The sequence below is a fragment of the Sus scrofa genome, chromosome 9 (assembly GCF_054392235.1).
Source record: "Sus scrofa isolate SSC_HxYL_T2T_F1_AM1 chromosome 9, Sscrofa_HxYL_maternal_Yorkshire_Landrace_v2.0, whole genome shotgun sequence".
NCBI lineage: Eukaryota > Metazoa > Chordata > Mammalia > Artiodactyla > Suidae > Sus > Sus scrofa.
Genome location: NC_139391.1, coordinates 32,358,698 through 32,386,061, shown reverse-complemented (window position 1 = coordinate 32,386,061; position 27,364 = coordinate 32,358,698). Strand labels below are relative to the sequence as shown.

The 27,364-nt window shown below is 40.4% G+C and overlaps 1 protein-coding gene across 2 annotated transcripts; it reads right to left on the bottom strand.

Moving 5' to 3' along the window:
• Positions 1-2,634: 2,634 nt before the first annotated feature.
• Positions 2,635-26,071, bottom strand: LOC102166056 (uncharacterized). 2 transcript variants are annotated; one of them, XR_014815102.1, is made up of 4 exons: positions 9,372-9,454; positions 7,148-7,202; positions 6,161-6,481; positions 2,635-5,690 (listed from the first exon to the last, which is right to left on the bottom strand). XR_014815102.1 is itself a non-coding variant. In XM_084975804.1 (4 exons), the coding sequence occupies exons 1-2, from the start codon at positions 25,914-25,916 to the stop codon at positions 7,190-7,192; spliced, it is 312 nt and encodes a 103-aa protein (XP_084831930.1). In that variant the 5' UTR covers positions 25,917-26,071; the 3' UTR covers positions 2,635-4,276; positions 6,284-6,481; positions 7,148-7,189. The 2 variants fall into 2 exon arrangements, 1 of the variants encoding a protein (XP_084831930.1); XM_084975804.1 differs by lacking the exon at positions 9,372-9,454 and adding an exon at positions 25,618-26,071 and having other exon boundaries at positions 2,635-4,276; positions 6,284-6,481.
• Positions 26,072-27,364: the final 1,293 nt, after the last annotated feature.

The window sequence follows — 27,364 nt, the reverse complement described above, 5'->3', positions numbered from 1 at the left end:
TTGGCCTATATACAAGTCTGAAGCCTGTGAAGGTGAGGAGATCTTGAGAAAGCAAAGGGAAGTGAGTAGTAAGAGCTTCAGACTGCAGCACAGTTCTATGAAAATGTTGGCCAATTTGATGTTCTCAAGAAAATATGCCTATTAAAAGTCTTGTTGTTTAGGAATAGTCTTGCATTAGTTCCTTAACCATGTTTCTGTATTAGTTGGAAGAAACCATGGGAAACCTGGTCCTAGCATGCCACTCAGAAGGGTGGCAGTTAATGCCACCGGTCAATCATATTCTCTGCAGCAGGAGATCTGGGTGGCACATTTTCATGGTACCACACCCTCCCTGATACTGTAGGTCCTCAAGACCTACCTGACATTGATTTTTTTTTTCTTTTTACACCTGCACCTCTGGCATATGTAAGTTGCCAGGCTAGTGGTTTAATCCAAGCTGCAGCTGCTGGCCTATACCACAGCTACAGCAATGCCAAATCTGAGCCACATCTGTGCCCTACACCACAGTTTGTGGCAATGCCAGATCCTTAGCACTCTGAGAGAGGCCAGGGATCAAACCTGCATCCTCATAGACACTATGCCAGGCTTTTAACCCACTGAGCCCATGAGAACTCCCTTTAAGACCTATCCGACATTGATGAGCCATTCTACAGAAGGCTGTCCACACCTTAAAGAGGCCTATTCTGAGACAACAGATGATCCCTGTGACTGACTGCTACCAACTACTCTCCAAATAAAAGATGGGAAGAGTCAAGAGGCAGAAGGAGGATATAGATAGAGTGGTAAAAATAGAAGGAAACCAAAACTGAAGGATGGAGTAGTACCTCTCTCTGTTAAAAACAAAACAAACACACAAACAAAAAAACCAGAAATGAAGTAGGGAGCTCTAGCTGTTGCACAACAGGATTGGTGGCATCTCTAGAGCACCAAGATGCAGGTTCAATACCAAACCCTGGCCTGGCACAGTGAGTTAGGAACCCAGTGTTGTTGCAGCTACCGCACAGGTTGCAGCTGCAGCTCAGATCTGATCCTTTGCCTTGGGGAACTCCACATGCCACAGGTGGCGAAAAAACAAAACTAAACAAAGTAGAAGCCAGAAAATGAAAGGGCTTAGCCAGCATTAGCCAGAGAAACTGCAACAACCAACAGAGAGAGCACTGAAACAACCACCAGCATGGTTGAGGGAAGGAAAAATGCTATCTGCCTGGCATAGTTTGGGAGTTAGAACTTTAAAGAAAGAGGAAAAGCAAATCCATGCTTCCTCTGGTCTCACCGAAGCTGAGAGTGCAACAAGCTCCCTCCCCTAACTCCACCCAACTAACAAGAAGAATAGAGGAAGAGATGAGATTAATATTGAATTTTAAATTCAATAGATATTTTTTCTATTCAAGTTTTATTGAAGTATAGTTGATTTACAATGTTGTGATAATTTCTTCCATACAACAGTGATTCAGTTATACACATCTATATATCCATTCTTTTTCAGATTCTTTTCCATATAGGTTATCACAGAATAGTGGGTAGAATTCCCTGTGCATACAGCAGGTCCCTGTTGGCCATCCATTCCATATACAATTGTGTGCATACGCTAATCCCCAAACCCCAAATCTATCCCTCCGTCCACCTATCCCCTTTTGTAAACATACATTTGTTTTCCATGTCTGTGAGTCTGTTTCTGTTTTATAATGTTCATTTGTATCATTTTTAGATTCCACATATTTGTATCATTCTTGTATCATACGATATTAGGCATTCTCTGACTTACTTCACTTCGTACAATAACCTCTAGGTCCATCCATATTGCTACAAATGGCATTATTTCATTCTTTTTTATGACTGAGTAATATTCCATTGTGTACCCATTACTCTGTCAATGGACATTTAGGTTGCTTCCATGTCTTAGCTATTGTAAACAGCGCTGCAATGAACATTAGGGTGCATGCTCCTTTTTGAATTATAGTTTTCTTTGGATGGATGCCCAGGAGTGGGATTCTTGGGTCATATGTTAGTTCTATTTTTAGTTTTTTAAGGAACCTCTATACTGCTTTCCATAATGATGGCACCAGTTTACATTCCTACCAACAGTATAAGAGGGTTTCCTTTTCCCACACCCTCTCTAGCACTTATTGTTTGTAAACTTTCTGATGATAGCCATCTGGCTGGTGTAAGGTGGTATCTCATAGTAGTTTTGATTCACATTTTTCTAAATTTTAGCAATGCTGAGCATCTTTTCATATGCTTTTTGGCCCTCTATACATCTTCTTTGGAGAAATGTCTACTTAGATCTCCTTTGTGCATGTGTCTTTGTAGATCCATACCCATGGCATATGGAGGTTCCTGGCTAGCATCAAATCAGAGCTGCAGCTGCTGGCTTATGCCACAGCCACAGCACTGCCAAATCTGAGCTGTCACAGCAACACTGGATCCTTTAACCCACTGAGCAAGGTCAGGGATTGAATTCACCTCATGGATACCAGTCGGGTTCTTAATCCGCTGAGCCACAGTGGGAATTCCTTTTCTATTTTTTGATTTTTTTTTTTTTTGATATTGAACTTCATGAGTTGTATGTATATTTTGGAAATTAATCCCTTCTGGGTTGCTTCATTTGCAAAAATTTTCTCTCGTTCTGTGTTGTTTTGTTTATGGTTTCCTTTGCTGGCAAAACCTTTTAAGTTTAATTAGGTCCCATTTGCTTATTTTTGTTTTTATTTTCATTACCCTAAAAGGTGGATCCAAAAAGATGTTGCTGTGGTTTGTGTCAAAGAGTGTTCTATGTTTTCCTCTTAGAGTTTTATAGTATCTTAAATTTAGGCCTTTAATCTACTTTGAGTTTATTTTTCTGCATGGTGTTAGAGAATATGCTAATTTCATTCATTTACACGTAGCTGTCCAGTTTTTCCAGCACCACTGATGAGGAGACTTTCTTTCTCAACTGTATATTCTTGCCTCCTTTTTCACAGATTAGTTGACCATAAATATGTGGTTTATTTCTGGGCTTTCTATCCTCTTCCATTGATCTAGGATTCCACTGAACTAGATCTGCCATCTTGGGCCTACTTGGTTCTAATCAGTTTATATCATATTCTCAAGGATAAAAAGAATGAGAAAAAGAATGTGTACACACACACACACACATATATATATGTATGACTGGGTCGCTTTGCTGTACAGCAGAAATTGATAGAACATTCTAAATCAATTATAATAAAAATAAACTAATTAAATAAAAAATAAAAGCAATATCTTAAAAATATAAAAAATAAACAATGAATGAACATTGCAAAATACAAACAGATTCACAACTATAGAGAATGAACTGGTGATTCAGTATTGAGAGGGAAGCGATGGAGGGGTGGTAAGCTAGGAGTAGGGGTTTAAAAATACAAACTACTGGAGTTCCCTCTGTGGCAAAATGGGTTAATAATCTGACTGCAGTGGCTCCAGCTGTGGAGACATGGATTTGACCCCAGGCCTGGCACAGTGGGTGAAAGGATTCAGCACTGCTGCAGTATAGGTTGCAATCCCTGGCCCAGGAGTTTGCATATGCTGTGGATGTGGCTAGTGAAAAAAAAGTACAAACTACTAACTATAAAATAAATAAGCTGCAAAGACATATCGCCATGGAGAAAATAGCCAATATTCTATAATAGCTTTAAATGAAGTATAATCTATAAAAATATTGAATCAATATGTTGTATACCTAAAACTCATATAATATCTTAACTGTACTTCAATAAAAAAATAAAAGAGGTAAACAATAGGGTCAAATCACCCCAGGTGGAGAACCGTTGCTTATGTCTGCCTGGGTTTTATGGTTAAAAAGCAGTAAGAAAAACAAAGCAAAACAAAATCCTTGTCTAATACAGGTCAATTGGCATATACGAGATGCTATGACTCCAAAGCAAGAAAGCAAAGCCAGTTCTCAGCTGGGTTACTGTGGGAATCAAGCCTACTCCAAAGGTTTGTAGTGGGAGTTACATGTGCTAAATACATGAGCATGCCTGACAGTTGTCTTGGCCCATATTAGTCTTGTTGAATCTGAATGCTGATTGATGTAGGATGTCTTTGGAAAGATGTGTAATTTAGCAAAAACTGGCAAAAAAGTCATTTTGAGGTTGCCGTCAGCATGTTCAGCTGCTTTAGTGGTATTTTTTTCATGTCCCAGTGTTTGTAGTTTCCATCCTCTGAATCTTTTCTCCGATGTCCATGCCAACTGCTGCATCAGCAGCCCATGCAGAAGGCACTGCTGGTCTATCAGAGTGTTGAGGTAAAACTCCTGCATACAGTGGGGAGAGATGCCCACGAGCAATTTAAGTATTTCAGAATAATTCATAATGTCGGCGATAACATAGCTTCATCAGCATATGAATAATTTTTTTGTTTCCTCTTAAAAATACAGTAAGATCAACATGATAGTCTTATCTTTAGAACAATTTCCAAAGGAAGGGTTGTATTATTTACATCAACAACATAACATTTTCGATGTGCAGAATGAAAGAATGAAATGGCCTATTTTTAGTATTTGGGATCCTCTCACCTCTTTATCTTCTGTTGCCATTTATAAAAAACAGAATGATAGTTAACCATTTTCAATTATTCACTTTGGTCAAATTTTAATTTAGTCACTGTCCTATTAAAATTCATTTTGATATATATGGAGCCTCACTATCACCAAAGCCAACATTTGACAAAAGTCATTTGGAGTTCCCTTGGTGCTGCAGTGGGTTAAGAATCCAACTGCAGCAGCTAGGGTCGCTGCAGAGGCGTGGCCTGGTTTTGCCACAGTTGCGGCTCTGATTCAAATCCTGGCACAGGAACTTCCATGTGCTGCGAGTGCAGCCATTAAAAAAAAAAAAAAAAAAAAAAGTCATTAAATGAATCTAAAAACTGATTTCCTAGAATCTTCTAGAATGCTTAAACCATCTTTAGTTTAGTTTTGACTTTGACACAAAAAGTGAAATTAATTAGGCGAAGGAATTTAACTCTGTGTGTGTTTTTTGAAAAGTCATTGCAGAGGCTACTAAATTATTAGGCAAAGGAACACTGTTTTAAATTTCATCTTTTAAAAATCTGTCTCTATCTCATATCCAAATGTTTGCATTAATAAAATTTTAAACAAGGAGAAGCTTTTTAAAAATACACAAGTGCGCAACATGGCATTTTCTAGAAATCTAAATAGAAAATATTTTTCCCAAACGGGATATATAGCTTAAGTGGCAGGTTCTGCCTTATTTCCTGGCCCAGGCTTGAGCATGAAAGGTCATGCTGTCCTGCAGAACAGGTCTCCATGGCCTTGGGTGTACTTTCATTTTGCTATGGGAGAAGGAAAGAATAAAGAGAACTGTTTTCCTCTGCTTTCAGGCAGGGGCAGCTCATCTCTTGGCAAGCCTACTGCATTCCTTCTGGTTTTAGAAGCAACCCACACAGAGTCCTGCAAGTCTTAATACCCTGGGACTTCTCTGTATGTCTGAGAAGCATTTGAATCTTATTTGAGACATAGGCTAAAAGGCAGTTACCTGCTCTTGCTCAGGTATTATCTGAATGATCAGGTCTTAACCTTGGCCCTGAGCCCCTCTATCCCATGTTTGGTGCAGGTGCCTTAAAAATGTCCCCTTTGGGGAGTTCCCGTAATGGCGCAGTGGTTAACGAATCCGACTAGGAATCATGAGGTTGCGGGTTCGGTCCCTGGCCTTGCTCAGTGGGTTAAGGATCCGGTGCTGCCATGAGCTGTGGTGTAGGTTGCAGATGTAGCTCGGATCTGGTGTTGCTATGGAGTGTGGTGTAGTCCGGCGGCTACAGCTCCGATTAGACCCCTAGCCTGGGAACCTCCATATGCCTCAGGAGTGGCCCTAGAAAAGGCAAAAAGACAAAAAAAAAAAAGTCCCCCTCTTCCTTATTCAGGGCTGCCTTGGGGACCTGCCACAAGCCCCTGCTCTACCAGTCCCACCACTTCTCCAGACATCACTTTAGATCTAGTCCCTGCCCTCTGCCAGCCCCAAGACCATGACTTACTGTGTCTCATGGTGCTCTTATAAAGAAGCCCAATTTTCTTTTTCTGTACGCAGAGGGATCACAGTTACTTGTGGTTGAGGATTTACTCCTTTGGAAGGGAGGGGGATTTACTCTATTGTAGGAATTATAAAGGAACCATCCTGGGGGCCTTGCATGCTTAAGGCATATACCTTTCTGAACAGGTGGTAAAAATACAATATCTTGGTTTTAGAGGCATCAAGACTGGAAGATATGTTCACATTCATCTACGCTTAAAGACAGAACCAAATACCATTCTTATTTTGTGATGCAGTTTTGGAGAAAAACAGTGCTGTTCCTCGTCAATGTCTCCTGCAGTAACAATAAAGATGTCTGCACCAGGCGCTGTGGGAGATGGCGAGATGGTCCCTCGCCAGCAACTGGATTGAAGCTACTTCCTGTGGCAAGACTGCTCACTTGCAGCTGAAGTGAACTGGAAAGAATGATGGACCTGGAGACAGACCAATAATAATAATTAGCAACAGCATAGATCATGATTTTTTAATCCTCACGTAATCCTTAAAATAGTGATAACTAGTACCCCTATTTTAACCAAAGCATGAAGTGGCGAAGGAACTTGCCCAATCTCTGATTAATAATTAATGGAGGCATGACTCAAACATAGCTGTCTGATTCCAGCATCTGTGTTCTCCACCTCTGGCTTATCCTGCTCCAGAGAATGTAGATTCATATGGGTTCAGGTTTTGGAACTTAGTTGTGGCTTTATCTTGCTTTGCCTCAGTTACTTTTCTTATTTAAAGGGTACTTATCTCAGAGGACCTTTCTGGAAATGACAGAGATAATGGATGTGGGAATAAAAATAGTTAGATTTTTGGGTCTGTCACTCTTATAACAGGATGTGGTGCATTGCTGAGCTTACGGAAATGCTGTGGAGTGACTTCTAAGAGATGCTTTTCATAACTGATATGTCTCTATCTTTGTGCCCTGATCTTTTTAGAAACTCAGTTTTTGACTTACATATTATTTTGTGACCTAGTTGAGTTTCAAATAAAACACCTTGACATGGGCTCTGCGAACCTGGATTAATTGCCAGGTTTGTCACTCTGATCCTTAAAGAGGAAACAACAAAGGTTGGGACAACATCTGGCATGCTTACCACGGGCAGTCACATGGTCAAAACACAAATTTGGAGCTTTAGTCAAGGTTTGTATCTGCGGGGAAAAAAAAAGAAAACAAAAACTAATGCCATTTAATAGCATTTCAAGACATTGGATAATAACATTTCTTAAAAACTGCAAAAACCACCAGGTACTAGAAATATTGAATAACTAGAGGAAATAAGATGTAAAATAAGAGTTGTAGAAAAGAAATGGTGAAGCTTGAGGACTGGCCCATGTGAAGATCAGGTGAGTGCCACTTTATAAGCATAGAAGCACATGCTCCTCCCCAAATTTGTACAGACATCATTTCCCCTGATGGCCCTATTTAGAAAATGTTTTCTCTTCATTCTCTTTCTCTACTACTGTGGATTTTTTGTTTGTTTGTGGGTTTTTTTTTTTTTTGGTCTTTTGTCTTTTTAGGGCTGCACCCACAACATATGGAGGCTCCCAGTCTAGGGGTCCAATCGGAGCTGTAGCCGCCAGCCTGTGCCAGAGCCACAGCAACGCGGGATCTGAGCCGCCTCTGTCACAGCCACCACAGCTCATGGCAACACCGGATCCTCAACCCACTGAGCGAGGCAAGGGATCAAACCTGCAACCTCATGGTTCCTAGTCGGATTCGTTTCTGCTGCGCCATAACAGGAACTCCTGCCACTGTTTAATACCTTAAAGGGAATAATTCCAGGTTTTAATGGATTTTTTGGTTTATTCTCTGGCTTCCTCTCACCAGGATGTGAGTGACCTGTACAGCAGGCTGTGAATTTTTTTCTCTGCCTGAGATTCTTCTATTGGAGAGTTCTTCTTTGGTCCAAATATCACCCTTTTAAATATGCAGTCCCTTTAAAAAAGGAAGCCATTCTGAAGGGAGCCCTGGGGTCCTACCAGCATGTGAATGATTTCTGCAGTTTCTCAGAGTGTTTTATTGAAAGCGTCTTACAATGGAAATAGAACTTTTTTCTAAGTCAGACAACCTTTCTTCATTTCAGATTTCAGCCTTGCGACTTCCTAGCTTTGGGATCATGAGAAAGTAGGTACTCTGTATCTCAATTTCAGAAAAAATAATAACAGTATTGTAGACTGGCTTGTGTAATTCTTACATCATACTGGAAGGAATGCATGTAGATCTGGGTTTGCTATACGGGAAGCACTTGTAAACTGTTTCCTGCCCTGCCCCCACCTTTGTTCCCCATGATTAATTCAATTCCAATATCAAGGAGAATAGGAAGCTAGGAATGGCTATTACCTTAGGAATAGTCATGTCAGGTTTAACTAAACTTAACCAATGTTTTCTCTCAGCTCTTTATATTTTTTTAGGATCACACCTAAGGCATAGGGAAGTTTCCGGGCCAGGGGTGGAATCAGAGCTTTAGCTGCCAGCCTACACTACAGTGCTGACAATGCCAGATCCCAAAAGCATCTGCCACCTATAATGGTGCAGCTTACAGCCAATACCTGATCCTTCCCTCACTGAGCAAGGCCAGGGATTGGACCCACATCCTCACAGAGACATTAGGTCTTTAATCTGCCTGTAGAGCCAAAACAGGAACTCCTCTCCCAGCTGTTGAGAGTATTCTTGAAAGCCTTCTCGTGCTGGATGGAGTGGTTAGTATTTAATTTAGTATTAGCAGTAGTATTTAGGAGCAGTTAGTATTTTTTAAATGATGGATCATTTTTCTTTTGTCCAGGGCTTTATGCTACAGGGATGGATAAGGCAGAATTCCTTCCTTCAAGGAGATTACAGTCTTGAGATAGCAATTCTTAAATTTCAGGTGTCACACAGGCTCCATAAAGCTACTTGTTTGTTTTTTTGTGGACATAATAATCCTCAAGTAACATTTAATCAAACTACATTTCTTTCACTTTTTCAGACTTTTTTTTGCCCTTCGCACAGGGCAAAATTCTGGAGCCTCATGAAAGGGCTTGAGCTAGCTTTGGAAAAGAGATCTAGCTCTATCCTGAGGAAAATGCAGGCTCCTTCTGCTGCAGCCCTTTTTCATGCCTTGAGGGAGATTCTCACCTGCCCCTCTGTCAAGGCAAATCTGCAAATCCTGCTGGCCATCTTCCATAGCATAGTGGCAGCCTGGCTGTTTCTGGAGCTGAGATCTACCCCACCTAACTCTCATGAAAACCAGTACAGTATCTGTGTTTTAGGAAAGGTATTCATGTGGTAGGCAAGACAGAAACAATAGTAAGCAAGGCACAGCCTATTAGGCAGCCTACCTTCTAGCGAGAGGAGGCCAGAGAATACACAGTTAGAGACTGGATTTCTTTCCTTTAAGGCATTTAAATAATTAAAAGGGACCTGAGAAAGAAAATAAACAGAAAACACTTTCTGTAACAGGGCAGTCAAGAAAAATGGTATTTCAGTCTAAAAAAAGCAAGTCATGCAAAGGGCTGGAGAAGGAGTAATTCACGGGGGAGAGCCAGTGGCTGCGAGGCCCTGAGGAGGAGAAGAGCTTGATGTATTTAGAAGAAATCCGGAGAGACTGTGGGCAGCTTGAGGGGAGAGCATTTGGAGGAGGAGGCTGAAAAGTGGTTTGGAAATGGAAGCTGGGGGAGAGAGAAGTATAGGTCAGAGCCTTCAGACTAGGTGAGGATATCTTCACATGAATTTCAGATCAGGACACCTGGTTCTTATCTTGAGGTTGGGGTTTCAGATGGGAAAGGATTCAAGCGCCATCAACTGCCATACCAGATTCACACCAGAACATGCCAGGGCAGGTAGGATGAGAAACGCTGCCTGGACCACTCACTCAATTCCCTGAAGAGCCCCTTCATCCTAAAGACCTGGCTTGACCTCTTGAAGATGCTTTTCTGCTCAGCCCACCAGGGCTTTGCCACAGCTGAAACTAAGCCTAGGGACATTAGTGATATACTGGAATGTTTTAGTGTTGGACCACTATTTACCAGTTTGGTTTAGAAGGAATATTGGGGTCTAATTTATTAGAGTGAAGGGATAAAGGACCATTTCTGTAGAGTTGTCAAGGAGACCAAGATGTCCCTCTCCTCTTCTGAAGTTCATTTCTCAGGTCTCTGTTCCCCACACTCCCCTATCTACTATGTGATCAACTGCTTTCTGCTACTGACCTGAATCTGCCATCACTTGACAGTTTTCAATAATCTACAATCATCCATTCACACTGGCCACGTTACTATCAAATATCTTTCCCCAAAAGAAAAAGATAATTTAACTTATGCTTGATGTTTGGGTGGCAGTGGGGAGATGCATTGTTAAAAAGAATCACACTAGGAGTTCCCGTTGTGGCTGAGTGGTAACAAATTAGACTAGGAATCATGGGGTTGCAGGTTTGATCCCTGGCCTTGCTCAGTGGGTTAAGGATCTGGCATTGCCATGAGCTGTGGTGTAGGTCTCAGACGTGGCTCGGATCCTGAGTTGCTGTGGCTCTGGCGTAGGTCGGTGGCTACAGCTCTGATTAGACCCTTAGCCTGGGAACCTCTATGTGTTGCAGGTGCAGCCCTAGAAAAAGCCAAAAAAAAAAAAAAAAAAAAGAATCACACTAAATTGTAAATAACTTACTGACATTCCACTTCATATCTCCCAAAGACATTTCCATTTTTGGAAAATAGTTCAGTACCTCACAAAATAATTGTTCTCTGATGATAAAATCCTAGATAAGTAACTTTGACTCTTGTATATTAAGCTTAGCTTCAATTAAAGTTCAAGAACCACTGGTGAGGCTTCAAGAACTCACCTAAGTTTTCATTCTATTTTGTAAAATCAGCGTACACTTTATTTTGGAAAGGCTTTTAAGTATTAGGAAATGTGGGCTATTGATTCACTCAGAATTTGTATGATCTTATTCTATTCATCTCGCTCTCTTTCTTTGGCCACCCTGTGGCATATGGGATTCCTGGGTGAGTGGTAAAATCCAAGCCACCAGATCCTTAACCCACTGTGCCTGGCCGGGGATCAAACCTGTATCCCATCGCTCCAGAGATGCCACCTAATCCATTGTGCCACAGTCTTTTTCTTCATTAGTAAAGTGATGGAGTTGAACTAGATATAAAACTTTGGAGATCACAAGAATATCTAATTGATATTACTTATGAGTCTGCAAAATACATACTTTTTAAAAAAAAATGCATTAGGTAGGTCATACAGGCTTCTTTCAAAACAAAGTCCTTCAATAGATACTCATCTTAATCATAGCATCCTTACAGTCAGTTGAAAATGTTATTGATCTCAAAGGTACAGTTGTTCTACTAAATAATGCCTGAACTTTATTCCCACAGGAATAAGATTTTAAAAATTATAGCAGTAAAGAAACACCTGTAATAAATGATGACATTGTTTACCAAATATTTATTTTCTAATTCTTGTATTTTTATATTTGCCTTCTATTTTAAAGACAAAATCCTGGATTCACTTCTTTAGTTTTACACAATGAGATTATTTATCCTACAGAGCAGAGTTAAAATAAAATACATTCAGCAGGAGCCGAATAGAGTTTATGAGTGCCATGCACACAGCTAGGCAGTGGCAGGGCTCTGAGGACAACTCTAACATAATTTGAGGATTTTTATAGAGTTGGCTGAGTAACATGACCCAGGAGTTAAATTGAGTAAGGATTCTGACCAGATTAGATTTGTGTTGACAATGAAAAGGAAGGCTGGGAACAATCCTGAGAGGAAGCAGCTCATTCCTTAAATCTGCTACTTTTACCTTTTTCTTTTAATAGTCCATCAACACCCCTCATTCCAGACTTTTCTGTTCTTAAAACTTGGCTTAGTTTTGATTTAAAACTCAATTGCATATCTTTTTGAAAGATAAAGACTAATTATCATCCAGCCTAATTCCTAAGTAAATTTGTTTCTAAATATCTTTTCTTATTCTAAAGATTAATCATATATTTATATTATCTGCCCTAGCATGCTTCCAAAATATAGTTTAACCATTTTATTCTAAAGACAGTTATTTTCCATTTTCCCATCTCATCTTTCTATTTTTGCATTCTTAGAGTCTGAGCATTTTTTAAGCATGTGGGACATTAATCACTACAAGATAACTCCTTAATTCCTGAAATTCAGGCTGTTAGTCTAAGGAAAGAAGGCAAAACTCAAGTTGAAAGGTAATCATTCATGCATGTTAATTTTAGTACTAATTTTTTCCTGTGTGAAGTTATCATGCTACTTACAAAAATGTCTGCTTTTTATATAAGAAGCTTCCTGCAGAAATTCTACACTGAAAAAGAGATGCTCCTACATTTTAGCTAATTATAATTTTTAAAGACGAGGACAGCTCATGCTTCCAAACATATATTACAGGGATTGAGTCTGTGCAGACATAGCTTTGGGCACTAAGTTTAGTCTGAAATGTCTAGGGGAAGTGTCCACTGCCAAATATGGCTCCTCTATCTCCTTTTAAATACTCAACAAATGGCATTATTTCATTTTTATGGCTTAGTAATATTCCATTATATATGTGTACCACATTTTCCTTATACATTCATCTGTTGATGGACATTTAAGTTGCTTTCATGTATTGGCTATTATAAATAATGCTACAATGAACACTGGGGTGCATGAATATTTTTGAATTACATTTTCTTTGGATATATGCCCAGGAGTGGGATTTGTGGATCATATGGTAGCTCTATTTTTAGTTGTTTAAGGAACCTTCATATGGTTCTCCATGGTGACTGTACCAGTTTACATCCCCGTCAATAGTGTAGGAGATTCCTTTTTCCACACTGTCTCCAGCATTCATTATTTGTAGACTTTTTGGTTGTCATTCTGACTGATGTGAAGTGATACCTCATTGTAGTTTTGATTTGCCTTGCTCTAATAATTACCAATGCTGAGCATTTTTTCATGTTCCTGTTGGCTATCTGTAAGTCTTCTTTGGAGAAATGTCTGTTTAGATCTTCTACCCATTTTTTGAATGCTATTTTCAGCAACATGAATGGACCTTTAGATTATCATACTAAATGAAATAAGCCAGGCAGAGAAAGTGGAATCTGAAAAAATGATGCAGATCAACTAATTTACAAAACAGAAGTAGACTCACAGACATAGAAAACAAACCAAAGAGGAAAGGAGGAGGAGGGATAACACAGGAGGTTGGGATTAACCTATACTCCAAAATATATTTTAAAAAGAATGCTAAAAGTGGGCGTTCCCATTGTGGTGCAGCAGAAATGAATCCGACTAAGAACCACGAGGTTGTGGGTTCGATCCCTGGCTTCGCTCAGTGGGTCAGGGATCTGGTGTTGTGGTGAGCTGTGGTGTAGGTTGCAGATGCAGCTTAGGTCTGATGTTGCTGTGGCTGTGGTGTAGGCTGGCAGCTACAGCTTCGATTTGACCCCTAGCCTGGGAATCTTCATATGCCACATATGTGGCCCTAAAAAGACAAAAGACAAAAAAAAAAAAAAAAAAAAAGAATGCTAAAAGCGATTTCTCAATAACTGGGAAAAATATTCAACAAATGGCTATTTCCACCAATATTATTGTTGTTATCATTATTGTTTAACATGTAATGAACTAAGTGAAAATACCTAATTTAATATTCACAACAGATCTTTGAGGTGATTAATATTTTCTTTCTGCTACATTCAAGGAAAATGAGGCTCAGAGATACCTTTCAGATATCACACAATTAGAAAGATACAGAGTTAAACTGCATCAGCAATCCCCTACAGCTTGTGTTTTGCATTACGTCACATGATTTCCCTAGAGGCTGTTATTCCCATCATACTTAGAAAAGTATAGCCATAGTGCCTCCAGGGACCTAGGGTTCAACGGAATTCACAGTTCCCCCCATGAGTCCTTAATGCCCCATTACAGACCTGGAACTTCTCTCATCTAACTGGAATCAATTTTCCATTTTTAAAAAGTTTAAATCAGATTTAGGGCAGACTCCTTGGGTCTGTTTTCATTTAGTCAAACTGCTCAAGCTCAAGATAAAATTAAGTCTGCCTTCAATAAGCTGAGTAGTTGCTCTATGAATGATCTTATTTTTTGATCCACAGTTTACACTTTTTTTTTTTTTCCTGCATTTGAAGCACGAGATAGATGGGTCCTAGGCTGAGCAACTGTAATCTGTTCCCTGTGGACAGATAACTTCAAGATAAAAGCTGCATCCTGCTTGGAAAAAAGATAGAGATCATCTATTTCTCATTCTTGAGGTCAAGGAGACCTCCAGAATTATACACTCACAGCAAAGTTCCTTAGGAGTCTAAGAAAGGAGGGGAACCAAACCATAGTACTTCTTATCAACTTGTGCTAAAATCCATCCTGAGAGCAGGGCTCTGAGTCAGGCCAAAGCCATATGAAGCAAGATGATTGGCCAGAGGAAGCCTGGAAGGACCGCCCCCACACAAGTGACTTAAAGGGTCTCCAAAGTACATGTCGCCCCCTTCCTCTCTTGCTCTTTCTCTCTGTCTGTCTCTGTCTTTCTCTCTCCCTTTCCACCCACTCCCCACCTAGTCTGCCTGTGCCTGTATCTTCTCTGCACCTATCTTCTCTCTCTTCTCTCTTCAAATAAACACTTAATTGCCTCACTTAATTACCTTCAGTCTCTTTGCCAAATTCTTTCTCCAAAGAGACAAAGTTCTGGGGACCTACATCAAGTGATTAGGGTTCAGCATTTTTACCCGACAGCCACCTGAGAACACATTCAAATTGGCAAAACAATAAGGAAATATGTTATCTCATATAACAATAAACTCAGAAATAGTGTGAGCTCAAAGGTTGGCCATTTCATCCTGAACACTGTCTTCAAGTACACAGAATAAGCTTTTTCTTCTCAATAGCAAAGTGACTATAGCAGTTCCGAAGTTACTTTCAAAAATAACAGAGTCTATTGGAAGAAGAGAAACCATCTCTCTATATTGATCTCTCTTAGGAGAAGTAGAACTTGCAAAATGGAAAAGGAAATCTCATAACTGGCTGGGTGTAATGATTATACACACTCAAGAACAATGTCCATTTCAAATTGTAGACTGCTTCTATGCCAGAAGATTCATACCTAATCATAGCTCTCACATCTATAATTATATGACAATTGTGCTATATGGATATTACTTGATTCCCAGTTTGACAGATGCAGAAACTGAGGTTCAGAGACAACAAGTGTCCATCCACAGTGAAATTACATGGATTAGCAGCTAATGATAGAATTGTTTCCTTTATTTTCTTTATGACCCCTGAATCCAAATTATCTCCTCGAGTCTATGGCCAAAACGAACTGCTGACGATATACATGTGAGTGTATATCCTACCCTTTACTGACTAACCATCACTAAGGAATGGTTCTCAATCCTGGCTGCTAGTTAAAAGTAATGCAAAACCAAACAAATAAAAACACTGGGGGCCTTTAAAAAAATACTGGTGCCCATTCCCTATCTCATACAAATTAAATAAAAATCTTTGGAAATGGGATATAGAATTTTTAAAAGCTCCCCCAGGTGATTAATATGTATCCAAAATTTGAATAGTCCTAAAAGCAAAATCTAAGCTTCTATCTTAAAACCTAAGACACATCATGACCTGAGCTCTCCTTCCTATGTCCCCAGTGAGTCTTTTGTCTCTCCACCCTGGTGTCCTTGAGGTTCTATACTCTACCAGCACTAACCTGTTTCTGAACTCCTAAGTATAACAGACTATTTCATAATTCTGCACATATCTCTCTTCTTGTATGAAATACTTTTTCAACCATTAGGTAGCCCTTACCATAAGAACTTAATGAACCCCAGTTCAGCCTTCTAACTGTAGCTAGGATATAACATTATGTGGAACAGCTTCCTAAATTCCACCTCAATAAGTGGTGATATTCTTTCTGCTGTGTTTCCTCATTTTTCATTTACATGTCTAAGTACAATATCAAAATCGTACCAAGTAAAATAAAATTGAGTGTTGTGTCTCCTCCAATGGGCCATGAGCCTTTTAAGGACAAAGACTGGATTTTCTTATCTCTATGTACTTAGCATAATGTCTACCACTTGGAAACAACAACTATTTGTTGTACTAATTACTTTTACTTTTTTCTCAATTTCAAGAAAACATTTCCTTTTAATTGTTATTTTATTTTCAAGAGATATCCTCTCTTCTAGGCATTCCTATTTAAAAAAAAAAAGAGCAGAAGCATATTTTTTATTTTATAATCAACCTGTACATAGTCCAAATGTTTTTCTTACCATTTATCATTCAATCTTAGCTGGAGAATGTTGTGCTAACTACTCTATTATAACTCCAGTAAAGCAAATGGACAAAGAATTATTCTTTCCCTTGGAAGAAAAATCACGATGTTTCCAGTAGAGCAATTTGATAAAAGTCCACTCTGTTCTTGTCTATCACATTTCAACTTTGTAGCAGGCTCAAAAATCTGACCATCATTTTGTATTTAATCAGGGCAAGAACAAAACAGGGCTGTCTGAGTACTGTGCAATGGTTTTTGTAATATATCATTGAAAATGGTAATCTGATTGGTGGATAGTCTGAAAAGACAAGTAAATATTGCCATAAATACATTAGATTCAAAGTGCATATGGAAAGGTAAGTAGATTTTTCATACTCTTCCAGCCTAACTTTCACAAGAAGATTCTACCAAACAGAGAAGAAAATCAATATGCAATCCCAAATTGAGATTTGCAAAACTGAATCCAGAGGGAAGAAAACTCATCCAGAATGACAGAAGGATTAGTGATAGGGAATGCATTCCTGTGAAACACAGATTTAATTATTTACAAAGAAGGACTGAAGACATTTTTATTGTCTTGGCAACAATTATTTGGCTATGACACCAAAAGCAAAGGCAATAAAAGCAAAGACAACAAAAGCAAAAATAAGCAAGTAGGCTACATCAGAATAAAAAGCTTCTTCTGCACAGCAAAATAAACAATTAACAAAATGAAAATGCAGTCTACTGGATGGGAGAAAATATTTTTTGTAAACCATATATCTAATAAGGGGTTAATATCTAAAATACATAAGAAACTCATATAAGTAAACAGCAAAAATTAAATAATCCAATTTAAAATGGGCAAAGGAGGGAATGGATATTTTTCCAAAGATGAAATACAAATGGCTACAGTTACATGGAAAAGCCACATCCCATCGTGGCTCAGTGGTTAACGAATCCAACTGGGAACCATGAGGTTGTGGGTTCGATCCCTGGCCTTGCTCAGTGGGTTAAGGATCCGGCACTGCTGTGAGTTGTTGTGTAGGTCGCAGACGCGGCTCGGATCCTGCGTTGCTATGGCTCTGGCGTAGGCCAGCGGCTACAGCTCCAATTCGACCCCTAGCCTAGGAACCTCCATATGCTGCGGGAGCAGCCCAAGAAATGGCAAAAAGACAAAAAAATAAAAAATAAAAAAAAAGAAAGGTGCTCAACATAACTAATCATCAGGGAAGTGAAAATTAAAACCACAATGCGATATCACTTAACATCTGTTAGGATTGCTATTATCAAAAATACGGGTCATAAAAAATGTTGGCAAAGAATAGAGAAAAGAGATACCTCCTTGAACACTGTTGGGAATGTAAATTCGTGCAGCCAGGATGGAAATATCATGGAGGTTTATTAAAAAATTAAAAACAGAAATACCATGTGACACAGAAATTCCATTTCTGAGTGTACATCCAAAGTAAATGAATTATGTATCTTCAAGAAATATATGCATTCCCATATTCATTGTTATTCACAATAATGAAGATATGTAAACAATATTTTTTTTTTTTTTTTTTTTTTTTTAAATTTTATTTTCCCACTGTACAGCAAGGGGGTCAGGTTATCCTTACATGTATACATTACAATTATAGTTTTTCCCCCACCATTTCTTCTGTTGCAACATGAGTATCTAGACATAGTTCTCAATGCTATTCAGCGGGATCTCCTTGTAAATCTATTCTACGTTGTGACTGATAAGCCCAAGCTCCCGATCCCTCCCACTCCCTCCCCCTCCCATCAGGCAACCACAAGTCTCTTCTCCAAGTCCATGATTGATTTTCTTTTCTGAGGAGATGTTCATTTGTGCTGGATATTAGATTCCAGTTATAAGTGATGTCATATGGTATTTGTCTTTGTCTTTCTGGCTCATTTCACTCAGTATGAGATTCTCTAGTTCCATCCATGTTGCTGCAAATGGCATGATGTCATCCTTTTTTATGGCTGAGTAGTATTCCATCGTGTATATATACCACATCTTCCGAATCCAATCCTCTGTCGATGGACATTTGGATTGTTTCCATGTCCTGGCTATTGTGAATAGTGCTGCAATGAACATGCGGGTGCATGTGTCTCTTTTAAGTAGAGCTTTGTCCGGATAGATGCCCAAGAGTGAGATTGCAGGGTCATATGGAAGTTCTATGTATAGATTTCTAAGGTATCTCCAAACTGTTCTCCATAGTGGCTGTACCAGTTTACATTCCCACCAACAGTGCAGGAGGGTTCCCTTTTCTCCACAGCCCCTCCAGCACTTGTTATTTGTGGATTTATTAATGATGGCCATTCTGACTGGTGTGAGGTGGTATCTCATGGTAGTTTTGATTTGCATTTCTCTTATAATCAGCGATGTTGAGCATTTTTTCATGTGTTTGTTGGCCATCTGTATATCTTCCTTGGAGAAATGTCTATTCAGGTCTTTTGCCCATTTTTCCATTGATTGATTGGTTTTTTTGCTGTTGAGTTGTATAAGTTGCTTGTATATTCTAGAGATTAAGCCCTTGTCAGTTGCATCATTTGAAACTATTTTCTCCCATTCTGTAAGTTGTCTTTTTGTTTTCTTTTGGGTTTCCTTTGCTGTGCAAAAGCTTTTCAGTTTGATGAGGTCCCATGGGTTTATTTTTGCTCTAATTTCTATTGCTTTGGGAGACTGACCTGAGAAAATATTCATGATGTTGATGTCAGAGAGTGTTTTGCCTATGTTTTCTTCTAGGAGTTTGATGGTGTCCTGTCGTATATTTAAGTCTTTCAGCCATTTGGAGTTTATTTTTGTGCATGGTGTGAGGGTGTGTTCTAGTTTCATTGCTTTGCATACAGCTGTCCAGGTTTCCCAGCAATGCTTGCTGAATAGACTTTCTTTTTCCCATTTGATGTTCTTGCCTCCCTTGTCAAAGATTAATTGACCATAGGTGTCAGGGTTAATTTCCAGATTCTCTATTCTGTTCCATTGGTCTGTCTGTCTGTTTTGATACCAGTACCACACTGTTTTGATGACTGTGGCTTTGTAGTATTTCTTGAAGTCTGGGAGAGTTATGCCTCCTGCTTGGTTTTTGTTTCTCAGGATTGCTTTGGCGATTCTGGGTCTTTTGTTGTTCCATATAAATGTTTGGATTGTTTGTTCTAGTTCTGTGAAAAATGTCATGGGTAATTTGATAGGGATTGCATTGAATCTGTAGATTGCTTTGGGTAGGATGGCCATTTTCACAATATTGATTTTTCCAATCCAGGAACATGGAATATCTTTCCATTTTTTTACATCTTCTTTGATTTCTTTGATTAAGGTTTTATAGTTCTCGGCATATAGGTCCTTTACCTCTTTGGTTAGGTGTATTCCGAGGTATTTGATTTTGTGAGGTACAATTTTGAAAGGTATCGTATTTTTGTATTCCTTTTCTAATGCTTCATTGCTGGTATACAGAAATGCAACTGACTTCTGAATGTTAATCTTATATCCTGCCACTTTGCTGAATTTATTAATCAGTTCAAGGAGTTTTGGGGTTGAGTCCTTAGGGTTTTCTAGGTATAGAATCATGTCATCTGCATACAGTGACAGTTTGATCTCTTCTCTTCCTATATGGATGCCTTTGATTTCTTTTGTTTGTCTAATTGCTGTGGCTAGGACTTCCAAAACTATGTTGAAGAGCAGTGGTGAGAGTGGGCATCCCTGTCTTGTTCCAGATTTGAGTGAGAAGGCTTTCAGTTTTTCCCCGTTGAGGATTATATTTGCTGTGGGTTTATCATAAATGGCTTTGATTATATTCAGGAATGTTCCCTCTATACCCACTTTGGCGAGGGTCTTGATCATGAATGGATGTTGAACTTTGTCAAATGCTTTTTCTGCATCTATTGAGATGATCATATGATTTTTGACTTTTTTTTTGTTAATGTGGTGTATGATGTTGATTGATTTGCGTATGTTGAACCATCCTTGTGAACCTGGGATGAACCCAACCTGGTCATGGTGTATAATTTTTTTGATATGTTGTTGGATTCGGTTGGCTAAGATTTTGTTGAGAATTTTTGCATCTATATTCATCAATGATATTGGGCGATAGTTTTCTTTTTTGGTGGTATCTCTGTCTGGTTTTGGAATGAGGGTGATGGTGGCCTCATAGAATGTCTTTGGGAGTATTCCTTCTTCTTCAACCTTTTGAAAGAGTTTAAGGAGGATGGGCACCAATTCCTCTTTATATGTTTGATAGAATTCACCTGTGAAGCCATCTGGTCCTGGGCTTTTATTTGTAGGGAGTGATTTTATGACCTCTTCAATTTCATTTCTAGTGATTGGTCTGTTCAGTTGGTCTGTTTCTGCTTGATTCAGTTTTGGCAGGCTGTAAGATTCTAGAAAATTGTCCATTTCTTCCAGATTGTCAAACTTATTGCCATATAGTTGTTCATAGTATTCTCTTATGGTTTTTTGTATTTCTGCTGTATCTGTTGTGATTTCTCCTTTTTCATTTATAATTTTGGTGATTTGGGTTCTTTCTCTCCTCTTTTTAGTGAGTCTGGCCAGGGGTTTATCAATTTTGTTCACCTTTTCAAAGAACCAGCTCTTGGTTTTATTAATTTTCTCTATTGTTTTTTGAGTCTCTATTTTATTGATTTCTTCTTTGATCTTTACAATTTCCTTCCTTCTGCTGACTTTAGGACTTCTTTGTTCTTCTTTTTCTAATTCATTTAGGTGGAGGGTTAAGTTGTCAATTTGGGATCTTTCTTCTTTTTTGAGAAAGGCCTGGATTGCTATAAATTTCCCTCTGAGCACTGCTTTCGCAGCATCCCATAGATTTTGAGAGGTTGTGTCTTCATTATCATTTGTTTCAAGATAGTTTTTAATTTCCTTCTTGATTTCCTCATTGACCCATTGGTTTTTTAGTAGCATGTTGTTTAGTCTCCATGGAGTAGGTTTTTTCTCTTTCCTTTTCCCATGGTTGATTTCTAATTTCATGGCATTGTGGTCAGAGAAGATACTTGAGATAATTTCTATGCTCCTAAATTTATTGAGATTCGCTTTATGTCCCAATATGTGGTCGATTCTTGAGAATGTTCCATGAGCATTTGAGAAGAATGTGTATTCTGATTTTTTTGGATGTAGTGTCCTGAAGATATCAATTAAGTCTAACTTTTCTATTGTTTCCTTTAGGATCTCTGTTGCTTTATTGGTTTTCTGTCTAGAGGATCTGTCCATTGATGTGAGGGGGGTATTTAGGTCTCCTACTATGATTGTATTCTCATCAATATCTCCCTTTATGTCTGTTAATATTTGTTGTATGTATCTGGGTGCTCCTATGTTTGGGGCATATATGTTGATGATAGTAACATCCTCTCCTTGGATGGATCCCTTAATCATTAAATAGTGTCCTTCTTTGTCTTTCTTTATGTCTTTTGTTTTAAAGTCTATTTTGTCTGATATGAGCGTTGCAACTCCTGCTTTTCTGTCATGTCTATTGGCATGAAATACTTTTCCCCAGCCTTTCACTTTCAATCTATATGTATCTTTTGTCCTAAGGTGAGTTTCTTGTAGGCAGCATATTGAAGGTTTTTGCCGTTTTATCCACTCAGCCATTCTGTGTCTTTTGATTGGGGCATTCAGTCCATTGACATTTAAGGTGATAATTGATAGATGATTATTTATTGCCATTTGATCCTCGTGTTCCAGTTGATTCTATGGTTCTCCATTCTTCTTTTTTTTTTTTTTTTTTTTTTTTTTGGTTGGATGGTCTCCTGTTATTATCTGCTTGAGTGTATTTTTTTTTTCATTTTTTGCAAATGCAATATTTGGTTTTGGCTTGTGGTTGCCCTGTTTTTTTAAGTATGCTAACCCCTTCCTATAATTGTTTGTTTTAGCCTGATGGTCCTGTAAGTTCAAACACTTCATTATTATATTAAAATTAAGAAGAGAGACATACATACAAACAAAAAGGATTATTTACCTCCTAACATCCCTTGCCCACATTTTATGGTTTTGATGACTCTTTTATTTTTTTCTTTTTAATTTTATTTTGTTTGAAGCATGTTCATGATTAAATCTGTATGCTGGCTTATTTGAGTGACTGCTCTCTGATTGTATCTTCCTCAGTCCTAGTTCTTCCTCTTCTTCTTCTTCTTCTTTTTTTTTTTTTCTTTTCTTTTTTCTTCCCTTTCCTTCCTTTCTTTTTGGTTTAGAGAAGCCCTTTCAATATTTCCTTTAACCTGGGTTTTGTGTTGCTGTATTCTTTAAGTTTTTGTTTGTTGGGAAAAATTTTTATTTCCCCTTCTATTTTAAATGATATTCTTGCTGGATAAAGTATTCTAGGTTGCATATTTTTTCCTTTGAGCACTTTAAATATCTCTTGCCATTCCCTCCTGGCCTGTAGTGTTTCTGTAGAGAAATCAGCTGATATTCTTATGGGGGTTCCCTTGTAGGTAACATTCTGTTTTTCTCTTGCTGCCTTTAGGATCCTCTCTTTATCACTAACTTTTGCCATTTTTATTATGATGTGTCTTGGTGTGGGTCTGTTTGGGTTCAGTTTGTTTGGGGCCCTCTGTGCTTCTTGTATCTTGAATCCAGTATCCTTTAGATTTGGGAAGTTTCCAGCGATAATTTCTTCAAATATATTTTCCATTCCTTTATCTTTTTCTACTCCTTCTGGAATTCCTATTATGCGTAGATTGGCCCGTTTTATATTATCCCATAGGTCTCTTATATTGCTTTCCAGTTTTTTGATTCGGTTTTCTGTCTGTTGACCAGATTGAGTGATTTCCATTATTCTATCTTCCATATCACTGATTCGTTCTTCTGCATTATTCATTCTGGTTTTTACTGCCCCTAGTTCAGTTTGCATCTCTGCAAATGAATGTTCTAGTTTTTCTTGGCTCCTCCTTATATTTTCTAGCTCCTTTCTGAGGGTATCTGCATTGCTGTTCATATCTTCTCTTAATTCCTTCAGTATTTTCACTATTTCTCTTTTGAACTCCAGGTCTGTCAGACTGCAGAGATCAGTTTCATTGTTGACTGTTTTAGGTGAGTTCTCCTGTTGGTTTGACTGGGGGTGGTTTCTCAGCTTCTTCATCTTGCTTGTTGTCTTCTTTCTCCTGAGGGAGTTGTACTCTCCGTTATCGGGTAGTGTTTGCCTTGTCACTGCCCTGGAATATTTCCTGAGGGCTGTCGTTGTTGGTCAATCTTTTTTTGAGGCAGTGTGGCTTTTCTGGAGTGTTGATGGGACTAACAGTGTTTCTTTGAAGCAAAGGAGGACTTCCTGAGGGCAGACAGGACTGGGAGGTCCACCCCACGATGGTAGCAGATTTCACTTGGTTCTCAGCACCCCCTGGGGTCTTGGGCGGGTAGCAGGGCCCTTGGAGACTCAAGAGGTTCCTCCCCAGGGCAGCCCGATTCAGAAAGACCGTCTGAGATCTTTTCCCGATTCCGCCAGGCTTGTTGCAGCTTTTCTGGGCTGCAGGGGGTCCTGCCTGGAGCTGGCAGTCCTATGCAGCTGGTCCACTAGGTCTCAGCACCCCTTGGGGTCTTGGGCGGGTAGCAGGGCCTTTGGAGACTCAAGAGGCTCTTCCCCAGAACAGCCCGACTCAGAAAGACCGTCTGAGATCTTTTCCCAAGTCGGCCAGGCTTGTTGCAGCTTTTCTGGGCTGCAGGGGGTCCTGCCTGGAGCTGGCAGTCCTATGCAGCTGGTCCACTAGGTCTCAGCACCCCTTGGGGTCTTGGGCGGGTAGCAGGGCCCTTGGAGGCTCAAGAGGCTCCTCCCCAGGACAGCCCGACTCAGAAAGACCGTCTGAGATCTTTTCCCAAGTCGGCCAGGCTTGTTGCAGCTTTTCTGGGCTGCAGGGGGTCCTGCCTGGAGCTGGCAGTCCTATGCAGCTGGTCCACTAGGTCTCAGCACCCCTTGGGGTCTTGGGCGGGTAGCAGGGCCCTTGGAGGCTCAAGAGGCTCCTCCCCAGGGCAGCCCGATTCAGAAAGACCGTTTGAGATCTTTTCCCGATTCGGCCATGCTTGTTGCAGCTTTTCTGGGCTGCAGGGGGTCCTGCCTGGAGCTGGCAGTCCTATGCAGCTGGTCCACTAGGTCTCAGCACCCCCTGGGGTCTTGGGCGGGTAGCAGGGCCCTTGGAGGCTCAAGAGGCTCCTCCCCAGGACAGCCCGACTCAGAAAGACCGTCTGAGATCTTTTCCCAATTCGGCCAGGCTTGTTGCAGCTTTTCTGGGCTGCAGGGGGTCCTGCCTGGAGCTGGCAGTCCTATGCAGCTGGTCCACTAGGTCTTAGCACCCCCTGGGGTCTTGGGCGGGTAGCAGGGCCTTTGGAGACTCAAGAGGCTCCTCCCCAGGACAGCCTGACTCAGAAAGACCGTCTGAGATCTTTTCCCAATTCGGCCAGGCTTGTTGCAGCTTTTCTGGGTTGCAGGGGGTCCTGCCTGGAGCTGGCAGTCCTATGCAGCTGGTCCACTAGGTCTTAGCACCCCCTGGGGTCTTGGGCGTGTAGCAAGGCCCTTGGAGACTCAAGAGGCTCCTCCCCGGGGGAGCCCGTCTCAGAAAAACCGTCGGAGAATTAGGTCGATCTATTCACGGCCTGGCTAGGCTTGTTCTAGCTTTTCTGGGCTGCAGGCCTTTTCTAGGGGGCTGGTGGTGTTTGGTGCTGCTCTGTGGAAGTGTAGCCCCTCCAAAGGGCAAGCAGGCCTGTGCAGGGAGAGCCCCTGCGGTGGTAGGCTTCAGGCAATTGTTGAGGCCAGCCCTCCTGGATGGCAGGCAGCCCCAGGTTCGGTGAGAGCGTAGGGGGTGGCGGGGGTGGGGGGAGGGAATGCACTGGGAAGCACAGCTTTCTGCTAGCTAGCGGGCCTTTAAGCTTGCTGTGGCGTGGGGGGTATTCTATGGGGACCCACCCCTTCTTCTCTCCCGTCCCCAGCACGGGCGCAGACCAGGCTCTTCTCCCAGGTTCCCTCTGAGGCGGCTTTCCACTTCCCCGCCCCTAGAGTATTGCTCCCTTCCTCTGCGACAGCTTTGTTTTCTAGTCTCCCAGGCAGTCTCTGCCCCGTCAAATGGTTTAGAGACCTCCCAAGCAGTTTCCGCTCTTCCCCGCCCCCCTAGCCCGGGGACTATTCTCTGGAGCCGAGGTCTCGGTGCCCAGCGCCCCCCCCCAGGCGTCCCCCGGCCCTTTCTTGGGGACTAACCTTCGGAGGCGAGGTCTCGGTGCCCAGCCCCAACCCAGGCGTCCCCCGGCCCCCTCTCGGGGACCAACCTTCAGAGCTGAGGTCTCGGTGCCCAGCCCCCACCCAGGCGTCCCCCGGCCCTTTCCCGGGGACTAACCTCTGGAGCCGAGGATTCGGTGCCCAGCCCCCACCCAGGCGTCTCAATTTATGGTGACTGTGCCCGTAGTTCAGATGGTCCGTTGGGTTCTTGATCGTTTTTCCGTACTCCGACTTACTGCTACACTCTTCTCTGCATCTGGAGATTCCTCCGGTTCGTTCGATCTTTCCCCCGGTAGGAGACTTTCCAGGGTGCGGGATCCCTTTCTCCTCCGCAGTTCCCTTTCGGGAGCGCCCGTCCCGCTCGGATTCACCTTCTCTCACTCTCCTCTTTTCTCCCGTTCTGCCCAATAATGTCATGAACTTCTTGCCGTTATTGGAGTTTAGGTTCCTCTGCCAGCGATTGGTTGTTGTTCTGTGCGAGTCATTTCTTCTGTAGATGTGCTTTTTTTGTTGTGTTTGTGGGAGAGGGCGAGCGTGTCCCCCTACTCCTCCGCCATCTTGTCCTTTCTGTCAAGATATGTAAACAATATTAAGTGTCCATCCAGAGATGAGGATAAAGAAAATATGAAATATAATCCTGCTATTTGCGACAACAAGAACTTTGAGAACATTATGCTAACTGAAATAAGCCAGATACAATAAGACAGATTCTGTATGATCTTGTCCATATGTGGAATCTGAAAAAGTCAAACTAATAGAACCAGAAAGTACAAGAGTGATTACCAGGGGCTGGGGTTGGGGGAAATGAAATACTGGTCAAAGACTACAAACTGCCAATTGTAAGATGATTAAGTTCTTGGGATAGGATGTAGAGCATAATTATAACAATTAACAATACTCTATAATATTCTATTTTACTCTTGAAATTTGCTGGAGAGTAGATCTTAAGTATTCTTACCAAAAATACAAAAGGAGATAACTATATGAGGTGATGGATGTGTTGATTAACTTGATTGTGGTCATCATTTCTCTCTCTACACACACACACACACACACACACGTTTATATATATTTCACTATATATATATATATATATATATATATATATACACATCCATAAAATCATCACATTTACACTTTAAATATATACAGTTTTATGGATATTTTTATCTACCTTCAGAGGGTTTTTTTTTGTTATTTTTTATGGTTTTTTTAATTTTTTAACTAAAGTGTACTTGCTTTATAAAATTGGACCAATTTATGCTGTACAGCAAAATGACTCAGCCATACATGTATATATACATTACTTTTTAAAAATATCATTCCATCATGGTCTATCCCAGGAGATTGTATATAGGTCCCTGTGCTATATAGTAGGACTTTATTGTCTATTAATTTTAGATGTAACAGTTTGCATCTATTTACCCCAACTCTTAGTTCCTCCCACTCTGTCTTCCTTGCCCCCTTGGCAACAACAAATCTGTTCTCCATGTCTGTGAGTCTGCTTCTATTTTGGAGGTAGGATCATTTGTGCCTTATTTTAGATTTCACATGTAAGTGATATCATTTGGTATTTGTCTTTTTCTTTCTGACTTACTTCACTTAGTATGAGAGTCTCTAGTTCCATCTATGATGCTGCAAATGGCAGTATTTCATTCTTTTTATGGCTGAGTAGTATTCCATTGTCTATATGTACTATATCTTCTTAATCTATCCATCTGCCAATGAACATTTAGGTTGTTTTCATGTCTTCGCTATTGTGAATAGTGCTACAATTAACACAGGAGAGCATATATCTTTTTGAATTGTAGTTTTGTCCAGATATATGCCCAGGAGGGGGATTGATGGATCACATGGTAGTTCAA